This window comes from Coregonus lavaretus (genome assembly GCF_964263955.1).
Source record: "Coregonus lavaretus genome assembly, chromosome: 13".
Taxonomy (NCBI): Eukaryota; Metazoa; Chordata; class Actinopteri; order Salmoniformes; family Salmonidae; genus Coregonus; species Coregonus lavaretus.
The window spans coordinates 41,667,465-41,681,612 of record NC_140000.1 but is presented as its reverse complement, the minus strand read 5'-3'; the positions used below and the strand labels follow the sequence as shown (position 1 = coordinate 41,681,612).

Here is a 14,148-nt window from a genome sequence, read left to right as displayed (position 1 = left end):
GCTGGAGGATGTTGCAGGCAGCAGAACGTTCTCCACGGCGTCTCCAGACTCTGTCACGTGTTCAGTGTGAACCTGCTTTCATCGGTGAAGAGCACAGGGCGCCAGTGGCGAATTTGCCAATCTTGGTGTTCTCTGGCAAATGCCAAACGTCCTGCACGGTGTTGGGCTGTAAGCACAACCCCCACCTGTGGACGTCGGGCCCTCATACCACCCTCATGGAGTCTGTTTCTGACCGTTTGAGCAGACACATGCACATTTGGGGCGGCGCACAATTGGCCCAGCGTCGTCCAGGGTAGGGGAGGGAATGGCCGGCAGGGATGTAGCTCAGTTGGTAGAGCATGGCGTTTGCAATGCCAGGGTTGTGGGTTCGTTTCCCATGGGGGGCCAGTATAATTTTTTTAAATAAAAAAATAATAATAATAATGTATGCACTCACTAACTGTAAGTCGCTCTGGATAAGAGCGTCTGCTAAATGACTAAAATGTAAAAAAATGTGTGGCCTGCTGGAGGTCATTTTGCAGGGCTCTGGCAGTGCTCCTCCTGCTCCTCCTTGCACAAAGGCGGAGGTAGCGGTCCTGCTGCTGGGTTGTTGCCCTCCTACGGCCTCCTCCATGTCTCCTGATGTACTGGCCTGTCTCCTGGTAGCGCCTCCATGCTCTGGACACTTCGCTGACAGACACAGCAAACCTTTTTGCCACAGCTCGCATTGATGTACCATCCTGGATGAGCTGCACTACCTGAGCCACTTGTGTGGGTTGTAGACTACGTTTCATGCTACCACTAGTGTGAAAGCACTGCCAGCATTCAAAAGTGACCAAAACATCAGCCAGGAAGCATAGGAACTGAGAAGTGGTCTGTGGTCACCACCTGCAGAACCAGTCCTTTATTGGGGGTGTCTTGCTAATTGCCTATAATTTCCACCTGTTGTCTATTCCATTTGCACAACAGCATGTGAAATGTATTGTCAATCAGTGTTGCTTCCTAAGTGGACAGTTTGATTTCACAGAAGTGTGATTGACTTGGAGTTACATTGTGTTGTTTAAGTGTTCCCTTTATTTTTTTGAGCAGTGTATTATCTCCAATGTATAGTCCATGTAAAAAAACCTGTCTGATTAGGATGAATAATATCCGACAATACCTTTTTAATTCTATGTGCTAGGCATTTTGCATCACAACACTGAAGTAAGTGTGAGGGGCCTCCATTTTCTTTAAATGGACTTTTATATTTACCACTTGGGTCTTGTTTCAGTAATAATGAAATCAGACCTTGTTGAGTATGATAATCTACAATTTTTAATAGGAGTGGCTAAAACATGCTAATAAGTGTCCTCTGAGTACATCAAAAAGGGTTTGGTATACCTCAACTGGTATGCCATCCTGCCCTGGAGTTTTCCCGGACTTAAAGGCTTTAATTGCATCAAGAAGTTCCTCCTCTGTAATTTGGCCTTCACATGGGTCTTTCTGTACAGCTATTCATTTTACATTATTATAGAAAAAAAATCCATACATCTAACTTCGGTTAGTGGAGATGGAGGAGACAAACGAAAACATATGCATAAAGTACTTTGCTTCCTCTTTCAAAATATAATTTGCTGAATCGTGGGTGACTCATTTGTAACAAGTTTTAGTAAATTATTTTTGGTAGCATTTCTATGTTGAAGATTACAAAATAATTTAGTGCATTTTCCCCCATATTCCATCCAGTTCGCTTTATTAAAAAATATATATTACACTTGATCTTTCTTGAATAAGTTCCTCCATTAATTTTTTCCTCTAACTTATTCTGTGCCTCTGTTACAGATTTTATTGCCATCTATCTGTACTGTTAGTCCTATTTCCTTTGTTAATACGAACTCTTTTGACCTAAATTGCATTTGTTTTCGAGATGAGTACTGAATTGCATGGCCTCTAAAAGGCACATTTAAATGTATCCCATACAATAAGAGGATCTGCTGTATCTATGTTATGTCGGAAAAAGTAAGTTATAAATGATTCTGTCCTGGTTAAAAACAAGTTATCATCCAATAGGCCTTGATTACATTTCCAATATCCTCGCCCACGTGGAAATTCTGTAAGAGTAATGTATATGCCAATTATTTGATGGTCCGACCGCATTCTGTCCCCTATCAACACTTTATATTTTGGTGCCAGCAAGAATGACATAAGAAAGTAGTCAAGCCGACTCGCTTGATTGAGCCTCCGACATGTATATCTCACTAGCTCAGGATATTTAAGCCTCCATATATCCTCTAGTTCCAATATAGCGATGATATTCGTGATTTCCTTAAGTGCATGAGGGTGATAGTTTGTAGTGGGATTTATTTTACGGTCCATTGAGGTATTTAAAACCGTATTATAATCTCCCACCATAATAATAGAGTATTGTATTGCTTGTAGGCTTGATTAATTATATATATATATATATATATATATATATATATATATATATATTTCAAATTAGCGTGGATCATCATTATTTCGACCATATAGATTAATGAGCCAAATTCGTTTATGGTCCAATAACATATTTAAAATAATCCATCTAATTTGCGGATCTGTTTGGACAATTTGCACATTCGGATTAAAATTGTTAATTAATCTCATCACCCCTTTTGAGTTTCTTTGCCCATGTGAGAAGTATATTCCCCCCCAGTCCCTTTTCCACACAACTTCATCTAAAATTGTTGAATTTGTTTCCTTTAAACAATAGATCTGCTAAGCCATTACAATTATAACTGGCTATATGCGTTTCACCATAATGAGATACAAGTTTAAATTCTATTTATCATAATATGTTTGTAAACTTACCATTAAAAAGTACCATAATCATTGAGTGTCCATATAGCTGTACCATGATATTTGCATTGCCAATAAGTAAACCTCCAATTGTTCTCCACTATTTCACCCGCTAAAACCTCCCCCCCACCCCATGTTGGGTTGTCGTCCCAGTGACAGGCAGACCACCCCTGTTCCAATGGATCCTAGGGCCTTTAGAGATTGGGACCCATCCTTTAGAAAGAGCACAGTGCCACCCACAGAACATAGGCAGATCAACCGCCAAAAAGTATTTCCAACGCCCTCACCTCGATTGTTTTATGATTCACTGTTAAACGTTTTCTTCCATACCATCAAATTGAAATCCACTGGTGAGGGTTGCATTTTCATCTTCGGTTCCGTTCAATGCACCGTTTCCAAGATTCTGTACAATTTCAGTCTGGTTTTGTACATCTAAGGAGAATGGTAAAAATCACAAAATCTTCAATATTTACTCAATCAAGTCACTTGGAACAAAACTAAAATGAAAATCAATGTGTTGCCCTTACCGTGCTGGATTCCAAGCCCCAACAGAGACAGATACACAATTAGAAAAACAAACATTTTCATCCAAAGTGCATTGAAAAGTTGATTGGGTTAAGCCTGATGCCCCAATCGGAATAAAAGTGACACAGGAGTAAATGCCACAAAGACACTTGACAATGTGCCTTTCTACTTTCAAGCGCTCATCAGCTCTCCCACACTGCACCTGCCACTATCAACACCTAATTAGATTCCTTAACATGTAATGTACCCACTAGGCCAGATGAGGGCAGTATAGACCCATTTCATATGACTTTCTTTCATTCACAATAATAGGGCAACTTCTATTTCTCAGACACCTCACAGCACTCAGAGCCGACACCAGTTAATAAAACATATATTTATTTTTATGGTGCAAATCAATCTGTCATTGCACTAGTCAGTTCATCTTTATCCCATTGTACATTCCACATAAAATATTCATTCACAATCATCATAGCAACATCAACAGCAACAAATAATACACAGCATCAGAAATATTGAGTGGATCAGAGGGTCAGTTAGCTGCAGGACACTAGCTTACTTGTACTTGTAGAAGGCTACATAGACCAGACGTTGCTTGCTTCTCAGAGGCTCTGCCATAGCTTGAGGTTAAAAGCACATGTTGTCAATGTGTTCATGGAGCACACTGCTACCTTGTTGTCTTATTACAGGGCTTATGTATCCCAGACAAGCTCAGGCTAAGGGGTTCCAGGGGCCACAATTGAGTGGAGGCAAGCCCAAACCTAAGCATGGATCCACAGTGACTTCAGCAAACTATCCTTCATGTTGGCAAAATGTCATTTGTCTCCCAGCTAGAATGATATTGTTGGAGCTTTTAATGTGAACATGACACCCAATACATTTCAAAATCTCAACATGGGTTTAGCTCATAAGCAGAGGAGAGTAGGGTAGTGATCACTAAAACAGGATTTAACATGAAATTAAATACGAAAGCAAATAAAACAAAACATTTTAAAAAGCAGATCAGTTTGTTTGAAGCTTTATCAGGCTGGGCGATGTGTGTAGCTCGTGGTACTGTCTTAAAGAGGTCCAGAGGGCTGATCCAGTCCGCTCCAGTTTGAAGTGCTGCTGACTGAATCTCCATCTCCACTCCTTAGGGTCCTCTCTCCATCTGCTTCCCCAGAATGTGACTCCCATCACAGGCTTAACCAGCCTCACGCTCCTCTGGAAGCTCCATCACCCACAGTCTGCTTCCATACCCTGCACCCCTGTCGTGTTCACCATAATCTCACATCATCAACCAGGTAGGTTGACTTTAAAACCAGGTCTTTTTTTAACCCTACTGTTGGGGCATCCAGGGTCCTTGGTCCCCAACTCATGCCCAGGATAGTGCTGTGTCTCTGGGTTAGTCTAGGGCCCGGTCAGCCTCCTCTCCAGCCGCTCCAGTTTGGCCAGGTTCTCCTTCAGCAGCTTGGAGCCAGGGGTTAGGATCAGGGCCCTCTGGTAGTACTGCCTGGCTGCTGCATAGTCTCCCTGCAGTGGATCAAAATACAGACATTTATCAGCTCTCATCCTTTGCCATAATGCTTGATATGCAATTCCGGTATAATCAAAGACTTGATGGCTTGTGAATGGCTTTTGACTTATGCAAACGAACTCTACTGTGTAGTCATAGTACCTTGATATGTTGAATTCCTCCCATGTTCATCCAAGCCTGCGATTGGTCAGGTTTTAGTTCCACTGCCAGGTTGTAGCTCTGTAATGAAGAACACGCATACATTCATATAAAGTAGTTACAACCAACGATCACTAGATGACAGTAGGGTTCTTACGCTCCGACTATAAAGTGAATATGTTTTCAGTCTGGGTATGTCCATCTAAAGAGAATGGTCAAAATTACTCAATCAAGTCACTGGCAACAAAACTAGAATGAAAATGTGTTGCCCTTACTGTGCTGGATTCCAAGCCCCGACAGATACACAATTAGAAAAACAAACATTTTCATCCAAAGTGCATTCAAAGTTGATTGGGTTAAGACTGATGCCTCAATCGGAATAAAAGTGACACAGGGGTAAATGCCACAAAGATTACTGAAACTTTAATCAACTTCAATCAACTCAACATGTTTTATGTCTTTGAATACCAAACATCCTGAAACCATAGAGCTTGCTATCAAAATACAGCAAGCAGACAATGGATCCGCTTCAATATTGTCAACCACCACACCCGACGCCCGCATTATCTCAATTGGCCTTTTGTGCCTTTTCTTAGAAGGGGAACAACACCCAAACAAGAGCTGGAGCCCTGGCGCCCAGCCAAGCCCTGCTGAGAGAGCCAGTTTATCTGAGAGAGCTGAGTTTATCTCAGAAGGAAACCCTGAGAATAAACTGTTCAACATAGCAGTCCTTTGTTGACTACCTGAACTCTGAAGAAAGAGGGAGAGATGGAGGGAGAGAAAGGGAGTGAGAGAGTGGAAAGGGAGAGCGAGAGAGGGAGTGGAAAAACGGAGAGACTTGCTCTGTAAGTAAAGAGAGAGAGAGCGAGAGATCACGAGTGAGTGGAAAGAGAGACCTGCTGTATCAGCAGAGAGAGATGGGCACAAGAGGAAACATTGAAAGAAAGACAGAGGGAAGAGAATTAAGTTTATCTTAGGCCACACACTCTCTCTTGTGAGAAGTGTGGTTGGGGGAAAATGGGCTTATTTGTTGATGCAGATAGCGGAGGAGATATGGTGTTAATTTAGTGACAGTATCAGCGTATTTTCCCGGGGGGGGAAGAGATGGGGTGGAGATCAAGGCAGCGAAAGGCCTGGAACGCTGTTTGATGTGATTTTATTTGCAGACTTTGTATCTCTTCTCTCTCTCTCAAGTGTGTCTGCTTGAACAGGAGAAAAAAAGAATCTGGCGCTTTTGAAACCCCTGCAGATAATATACTTCATGCAGGAGATGCAAATCTGGTTGTTTTTAGGGAATATGCCTCAAATTAAGTGATGTTCTTTATTCATAGTTGCTTTTGGGGAGGTTGGGATATACGAGTCAATTAGTGGTCTCGTTTTGTAAGAGGTACAGTTTGAGGTGATAGGAGCTTCTAAAGTTATTCACCGAGGAGAAAGGAGAAAAGAAAAGAGAAGGGAAAGGGAGAGAGAGGTCTGATGGTGAGGAGGGAGAGAGAGAGGTCTGATGGTGAGGAGGGAGAGAGAGGTCTGATGGTGAGGAGGGAGAGAGAGGTCTGATGGTGAGGAGGGAGAGAGAGAGGTCTGATGGTGAGGAGGGAGAGAGAGGTCTGATGGTGAGGAGGGAGAGAGAGGTCTGATGGTGAGGAGGGAGAGAGAGGTCTAAAGGTGAGGAGGGAGAGAGAGGGGTCTGATGGTGAGGAGGTAGAGAGAGGGGTCTGATGGTGAGGAGGGAGAGAGAGGTCTGATGGTGAGGAGGGAGAGAGAGGTCTGATGGTGAGGAGGGAGAGAGAGGTCTGATGGTGAGGAGGGAGAGAGAGGTCTGATGGTGAGGAGGGAGAGAGAGGTCTGATGGTGAGGAGGGAGAGAGAGGTCTGATGGTGAGGAGGGAGAGAGAGGGGCCTGATGGTGAGGAGGGAGAGAGAGGGGTCTGATGGTGAGGAGGGAGAGAGAGGGGTCTGATGGTGAGGAGGGAGAGAGAGGGGTCTGATGGTGAGGAGGGAGAGAGAGGGGTCTGATGGTGAGGAGGGAGAGAGAGGGGTATGATGGTGAGGAGGGAGAGAGGGGGGTATGATGGTGAGGAGGGAGAGAGAGGAGGGTGTAATGTTGAGGAGGGAGAGAGAGGAGGGTGTAATGTTGAGGAGGGAGAGAGAGGAGGGCGTCAAGCAGGAGACAAATTTAATTAGGTGGAGGTTGGAGAGGTTGAAATGTTAGTAGATGAGGAGAGGGAGTCTGGGAGGGAGAAGAGAGAGCAGTATGTAGAAAGTATGCAGAGTAAGGAGGTGTGTGTGTGTGTGTGTGTGTGTGTGTGTGTGTGGAGACTCCTGTACCTCGAAGGCTCTGTCCAGCTGGTTCATCTCTCTGAGCTGGTTGCCCTTGGAGAAGTGAAGCTCTGCCCTGACAGACATGTCTACGGGGTTCTGCTGTAGGGCCTTGTCTAGAGCATCCAGAGCCTGGAGGAAGAGAGGAGAGAATTAGTACACAATTACAGACAGAGGTTAACACACACACACACTGGGATCCTGATGAGACGCGTGTCGAGACAGTTTTAGAGAGTTTTAATGAGTGAAGCGCAACCATGACATTAATGCTGTTTTCGACTGTAACACCAGTGTTACACTAGAGTATACACCCTTCCATAGCTAGGGATATACTTCCATAGTTAGGGCTGAGAGTGAGGACTTGTGAAGAGAAGAATCAACAACCTCTGCATAATCAAAACAGTTGCTTTGTGAGAAGGTGAACCCATGTTCACAGTTAGCCATTGCTATGTCATTTCAACCTAAAAGCCCCAGTGGCCTTGCCTTGGCCTCAAGTCAGAGCAGGTCCATGGTCCAGTGAGTCCCAGGTGCCGGGCCATGGAGCTGGAAACACAAAAGTCTGAGGCTTTTTGGTAAAACACCAGGGTCAATCCTCAGTGGAAATTCACCATGACAGTGTTCTGTGGTGCTGCTGAGAGAGAGAGGGAGAGAGAACGAGACAGACTAGTCGTTTACTGCCGGGCTCTCATTCACTGGCTGATGAGCATAGGAAAGGCAGTCAGAGAGATTTAAAGAGAGAGATTTAAAGAGAGAGAGAGAGAGATTTAAAGAGAGAGAGAGAGAGAGAGAGAGAGAGAGAGAGAGAGAGAGAGAGAGAGAGAGAGAGAGAGAGAGAGAGAGAGAGAGAGAGAGAGAGAGAGAGAGAGAGAGAGAGAGAGAGAGAGAGAGAGAGAGAGAGAGAGAGAGAGAGATCTGAAGGGGATAAAAAAGGACGAGGAAGAGAGAGGCATTTAATGTAATTTACTTTTGCCTCTGGGAGAGAGAAGTCTCATCCTTTAGATGACAGAAATATCATCAATAGCTTCTATTTTCCCTTCCCTTTGACAGAGAGAGAGGGAAAAAAGCATGTATAGAACCCCCATTAAGGGGATATCGAGAGATCTGGAAGCGTAGTAATATCTGGAAGCGTAGCAGTATCCCTGGTGAGTTAGTATGTAGACTTTGTAGACTAAGTCGCTTTGGATAAAAGTGTCTGCTAAATGGCATATTATTATTATTATTATTATAGACACTAGACAAAAACACACCAAGACTTTCCATAGGGAGGACGGTGTAATATTCACTCTGTCTTCAGTCTGAGAGGCTGAGAGAAAATAAACGTCCTCTTGGCCAGCCTTTCTCAAACCCAGGTCCGAGGACCGGCTCCAGTCCATGGAGGAATGCCTGAAAAAGCCCTACTGATTGCACTGGATTCGTCTCAATCTACTAAATGTGGCGCTTAGTTCATAGCACCATGGTTACGCAAGTAACCTCCGATCTCCGATAAATGCATTTGTGACAAACAGAGCGCTTTCCTTTTCCCCCCTACAAGTTCGGCTCTAACTTTTGAACGGTTGGAGCTATTAGCTATTATGACCCTATCACCGAAAGCCATGACTCTCAGGAAGGCGGACGTGCCTGCTGTTTCCCTCTACGGCACTCACAAGCGGCGCAGGACACGTTAGAACGGACTGTGACAAAATCGCATTTGAAAGCAATGCAGATCTTCTTCCCAATACCTTTCTCAAGCATTTTAGTGACTACATTCCATAAATCCTTCAGATTGAAGTGTGGCCTCCCTGATTTGACATATCTTTGTGTGTTATTATGTTTATTGAGATAATGGCAGTAAGGCCAAATTCAACATTTTCATCAAATAATATATATATATATATATATATATATATATATGATTTTTTTGATGATACTACCAGGTGTCCTAAAATAGAGAATCAAATAGCTTGATGGACTATGTTATTACTATCCTAAACAAATTCTATGTGTTAGGCACCGGCGGTTGGTGGCACCTTAATTGGGCAGAACGGGCTTGTGGTAATGACTGGAGTGGAATCAGTGGAATGGTATCAAATACATCAAACATAGTTTCCAGGTGTTTGATGCCATTCCATTTGCTCCATTCCAGCCATTATTATGAGCCGTCCTCCCCTCAGCAGCCTCCACTGGTGTTAGGGTAGTAAATATAATAGAGAAAATGCATAGAAAAATTGGTGTTCTGTATAAAAAAGCGATTGTCAATATTCTTTATATCCAAGCGGTCCCCAGAGGAAAAAGGCCATACCTTGCCGGTCCCTGGCACAAAAAAGTTTGCTGCTCTAGTCAGCCCCCCACACCACCTCTGTGTTATTTTAGGAAGGAAATACTATTTTTAGCAGCGAGGCTAAGTCTCAAATGGCACGCTATTCCATATACGTAGTGCACTACACAGGGATTAAGGTGCCATTTGGGACACACCCACAGAGATTACATCCATTCTGTTAGTGTGTCTACAGATGAGCCCCCAGAGACGTAGGGATGGAACAAGGGATGGTGGAGGAGAAGGAGGAGAATGTAATCAGGATGGAGAGATAAAGTGAATGAAGTGAAGGATGGAGGATCAGTGTGAACAGATGGGGATGTGATCCTGTGAGACTCGGAGGTGACAGAATCTAGATGTGATGGTTTCCATGGCAACCGTTGTTTCCGCGGTGATCACTGTTGCTGACCCTGAGGTGATATGGTTTGTTCTGTTTTTCTTGACTGTCTCTGTCCTTCGCCCATCCCCCTCTCTATTGCTCTTATTCTTTCTCAGTCCCGTTCCTTCTTTCAAATGCAGACACCACAGCCCCAACAACACACGTGCATGCATGCACGCACACGCAAAAACACACATGCAAACACACACATGCACACGCAAACACACACACCTCTGTGTAGTTGCCTCGTTTGCTGTGGATGGCAGACAGTAGGCGGTAACACTCGATGCAGCTCCCCTGCTTAGATATGATGCCCAGAGTCATCTTCTCTGCCTCTTTAGAGCGGCCCGCCATGGCTAACACTTGTGCCTAAGTAGAGAGAGGGAGGGAGGGAGGGAGAGAGAGAGAGAGAGAGAGAGGGAGGGAGGGAGGGAGGGAGGGAGGGAGGGAGGGAGGGAGGGAGGGAGGGAGGGAGGGAGGGAGGGAGGGAGGGAGGGAGAGGGAGGGAGAGGGAGAAAGGGAGAGTACAATTCAGGGCCAGACATCTGTTGGTGCTGTCCTGGTATGACTACAGCATGTGGTGTGTACGTGCCTGCATGTGTGCATGTGTGTGTGCCTGCGTCTGTGTGCGTGCCTGCATGCATGCCCGTGTGTGTTGTGACTCACCAGAGCCAGCCAGATATCGGTGCTGTCTGGCTGTAGCGTAGCCGCCTCACGGTACACCTGCAGAGCCTCCTCATAGCGTCCTGTGTTGTAGTACAGCGCCCCTAGTGGCGTCAGGATGTCCACCTTCCTTGTCACCAGCAGGGCCCTGGGGTCAAAGGTCAAGGAGGAGTCAATGGAAGGTCAACAAGACCTCATACAAGGTCAAACAGGATAGCGCCACCCATGACTCTCTTCTCTGGACAATGGGCACATGGCTAGTGTTGCTCTCGTTCGACCTCTGAATCTCTTCCATATTCCCAAAACCTCTTAACTCACTTTTTGTACCAAGACTCCGCCTCCTTGTTCTCATTGGAGGAGCGAAGGAGGCGGCCCAAGTTCACCATTGCGACGTAGTGCGCCGGCTTGAGACGCACGGCATGCTGGTAGTGGGCTGCCGCCAGCGCCCCTTCTCCTAATGAGAGAAGAGTGAGAGAGAGAGAGACAGAGACACAGAGAGAGAGAGAGAGAGAGAGAGAGAGAGAGAGAGAGAGAGAGAGAGAGAGAGAGAGAGAGAGAGAGAGAGAGAGAGAGGTAAGCTAAAACTTTATTTGCAAACAGATCAACACTCTCCTCTCCTATCCACCCTACTGAACTCACCGGTATCGACCAGAAACACTCCGTAGTTATTATGCAGGTCCGAGCTGTCTGGGCAGCTCTCTATGCCTTGCAGATAGATGTCATTGGCCTCCGCAAACCGCTTCTATAAAAAAAAGAATATGATATCAATAAAATGGTTATATTGAATTATTGAGTATGAGCTGATGTCATGTGTGAAATTGTGGCTATGCTGAGATAAGGTTATAGAGAGCCTGCGGTAATAGAAGGTTAGGGAGTCAGTGAGTGTGTTTAATTGAACAAGCCAAAATAAATGGCGCACTGACTGGAGTTCCCGGCAGCAAGATTAACGATCTACAGCGAATTTTAATTGAATTCTGAATCCATGGAAAGGGGGGAATGGGAATGGTAGAGATAGCAGAACTCACATTGCCTAACATGCTCTTACAGAAGTGTGTGAGTGAGTGCATACTAAGTATGTGCGTGAGAGAATGTGTGTATTTTTGTGTGTGTGTATGCAACCAGTGCATAGACCAACCATGTGTATTACCTGCAAAGCATGTGTGTGTGTGTGTGTGTGTGTGTGTGTGTGTGTGTGTGTGTGTGTGTGCATGTATGTGTGTGTTACCTGCTCTGCATAAAGTGATGCTAGACTAGAGTAGGCGTCAGCGAAGTGTGGACCGAACCGAATGGAGTCTCTCAACAGAGCCTCTGCCTCTTCCTTCTTCCCTTGGGACCTGAAATAACATAATCATCGTCCTCATCGTCAACATCATCATATGGCTATGTTGTGTCCGTTTTCTGCTGACACACACACACAACCCCCCCCCCCCCCCGCTGTGTATCAATACAGTAGATGACCTGGAAACGGTGCTAGGTCCAGCAGGAGTAATGGGAATCGATGTTGGGTCTGTCTCTAGGCCTGAGGCTGTATGTTCACAGGTCGTAATTGAAAATATAGACCTGATGGATCTGTAGCGCAATAATGAAGTTGATTTGTGTTTCTCCATTAGAGCTAGCAGGAATGCTGCTGTGTGTGTGTGTGTGTGTGTGTGTACTACAAACACTTTTCACACCCCCATCAATGAGAATGGAGGAGGTGGGGGCTATCATGCAGACAGTAAACAAACAGTAACAGAATACATCTATCTCCCACTGTCCCGACTAACCGCCAAGTCTGCTGTCCTGGCGTGTCCGAGCCGGTGTGTGCGCGTATGTCTGTGTGTGTGTGTCTGTATGAAAGTGTTTTGTTTATCTAACGAGCCCCCCTCAGACCCTCCTCTTTGTGTCAACCCAGTGATTTCATGAGTGCTCTGTTTATCTCTGTGTTAAACAAATATTTGTCCAATCAGCCTCCTGCCAGAGTGACAGGGATGAGCAGAGTAGAGCAGTATCGATGATGTGACACACAGCCACAGCCCTAATGAACAACTAGCAGAACGTCTCGCCACTGCGTGTCCAAACTATTTCCCCTCAGTGCTATGACTGTGTGAGAGAACAGACAGAGCATTCCGCTAATGTAAGCCATTCATCCTCAGGTAGGGCGCTGTGTGTCACTCGTTACAGTGAGGGAAAAAAGTATTTGATCCCCTGCTGATTTTGTACGTTTGGCCACTGACAAAGACATGATCAGTCTATAATTTTAATTGTATGTTTATTTGAACAGTGAGAGACAGAATAACAACAAACAAATCCTGAAAAACGCATGTCAAAAATGTTATAAATTGATTTGCATTTTAGTGAGGGAAATAAGTATTTGACCCCTCTGCAAAACATTACTTTGTACTTGGTGGCAAAACCCTTGTTGACAATCACATAGGTCAGACGTTTCTTGTAGTTGGCCACCAGGTTTGCACACATCTCAGGAGGGATTTTGTTCCACTCCTCTTCTCCAAGTCATTAAGGTTTCGAGGCTGACGTTTGGCAACTCGAACCTTCAGCTCCCTCCACAGATTTTCTATGGGATTAAGGTCTGGAGACTGGCTAAGCCACTCCAGGACCTTAATGTGCTTCTTCTTGAGCCACTCCTTTGTTGCCTTGGCCGTTTGTTTTGGGTCATTGTCATGCTGGAATACCCATCCACGACCCATTTTCAATGCCCTGGCTGAGGAAAGGAGGTTCTCACCCAAGATTTGATGGTACATGGCCCCGTCCATCGTCCCTTTGATGCGGTGAAGTTGTCTTGTCCCCTTAGCAGAAAAACACCCCCAAAGCATAATGTTTCCACCTCCATGTTTGACGGTTGGGATGGTGTTCTTAGGGTCATAGGCAGCATTCCTCCTCCTCCAAACACGGCGAGTTGAGTTGATGCCAAAGAGTTCTCCTCTGAATCATTCAGATGTTCATTGGCAAACTTCAGAGCAGGGGGACCTTGCGGGCGCTGCAGGATTTCAGTCCTTCACGGCGTAGTGCGTTACCAATTGTTTTCTTGGTGACTATGGTCCCAGCTGCCTTGAGAACATTGACAAGATCCTCCCGTGTAGTTCTGGGCTGATTCCTCATTGTTCTCATGATCATTACAACTCCACGAGGTGAGATCTTGCATGGAGCCCCAGGCCGAGGGAGATTGACAGTGCTTTTGTGTTTCTACCATTTGCGAATAATCGCACCAACTGTTGTCACCTTCTCACCAAGCTGCTTGGCGATGGTCTTGTAGCCCATTCCAGCCTTGTGTAGGTCTACAATCTTGTCCCTGACATCCTTGGAGAGCTCTTTGGTCTTGGCCATGGTGGAGTGTTTGGAATCTGATTGATTGATTGCTTCTGTGGACAGGTGTCTTTTATACAGGTAACAAATTGAGATTAGGAGCACTCCTTTTAAGAGTGTACTCCTAATCTCAGCTCGTTACCTGTATAAAAGACACCTGGGAGCCAGAAATCTTTCTGATTGAGAGGGGGTCAAATACATTTAAATGCAAATCAAT

At 45.1% G+C, this 14,148-nt stretch overlaps 1 protein-coding gene across 1 annotated transcript in view; it reads right to left on the bottom strand.

Moving 5' to 3' along the window:
• Window positions 1-3,723: 3,723 nt before the first annotated feature.
• Window positions 3,724-14,148, bottom strand: part of LOC311140391 (protein O-mannosyl-transferase TMTC1-like) — a 73,660-nt gene continuing 63,235 nt past the window's right edge. Inside the window, exons 12-19 of the mRNA XM_084175425.1 lie at window positions 11,854-11,962; window positions 11,268-11,370; window positions 10,947-11,082; window positions 10,632-10,776; window positions 10,197-10,334; window positions 7,303-7,425; window positions 4,979-5,056; window positions 3,724-4,833 (exon numbers count right to left, since the gene is read on the bottom strand). Of these exons, the coding sequence (XP_084031551.1) occupies window positions 4,711-4,833; window positions 4,979-5,056; window positions 7,303-7,425; window positions 10,197-10,334; window positions 10,632-10,776; window positions 10,947-11,082; window positions 11,268-11,370; window positions 11,854-11,962 (955 nt within the window). The 3' untranslated portion in view covers window positions 3,724-4,710. The remainder of the gene's footprint in view (window positions 4,834-4,978; window positions 5,057-7,302; window positions 7,426-10,196; window positions 10,335-10,631; window positions 10,777-10,946; window positions 11,083-11,267; window positions 11,371-11,853; window positions 11,963-14,148) is intronic.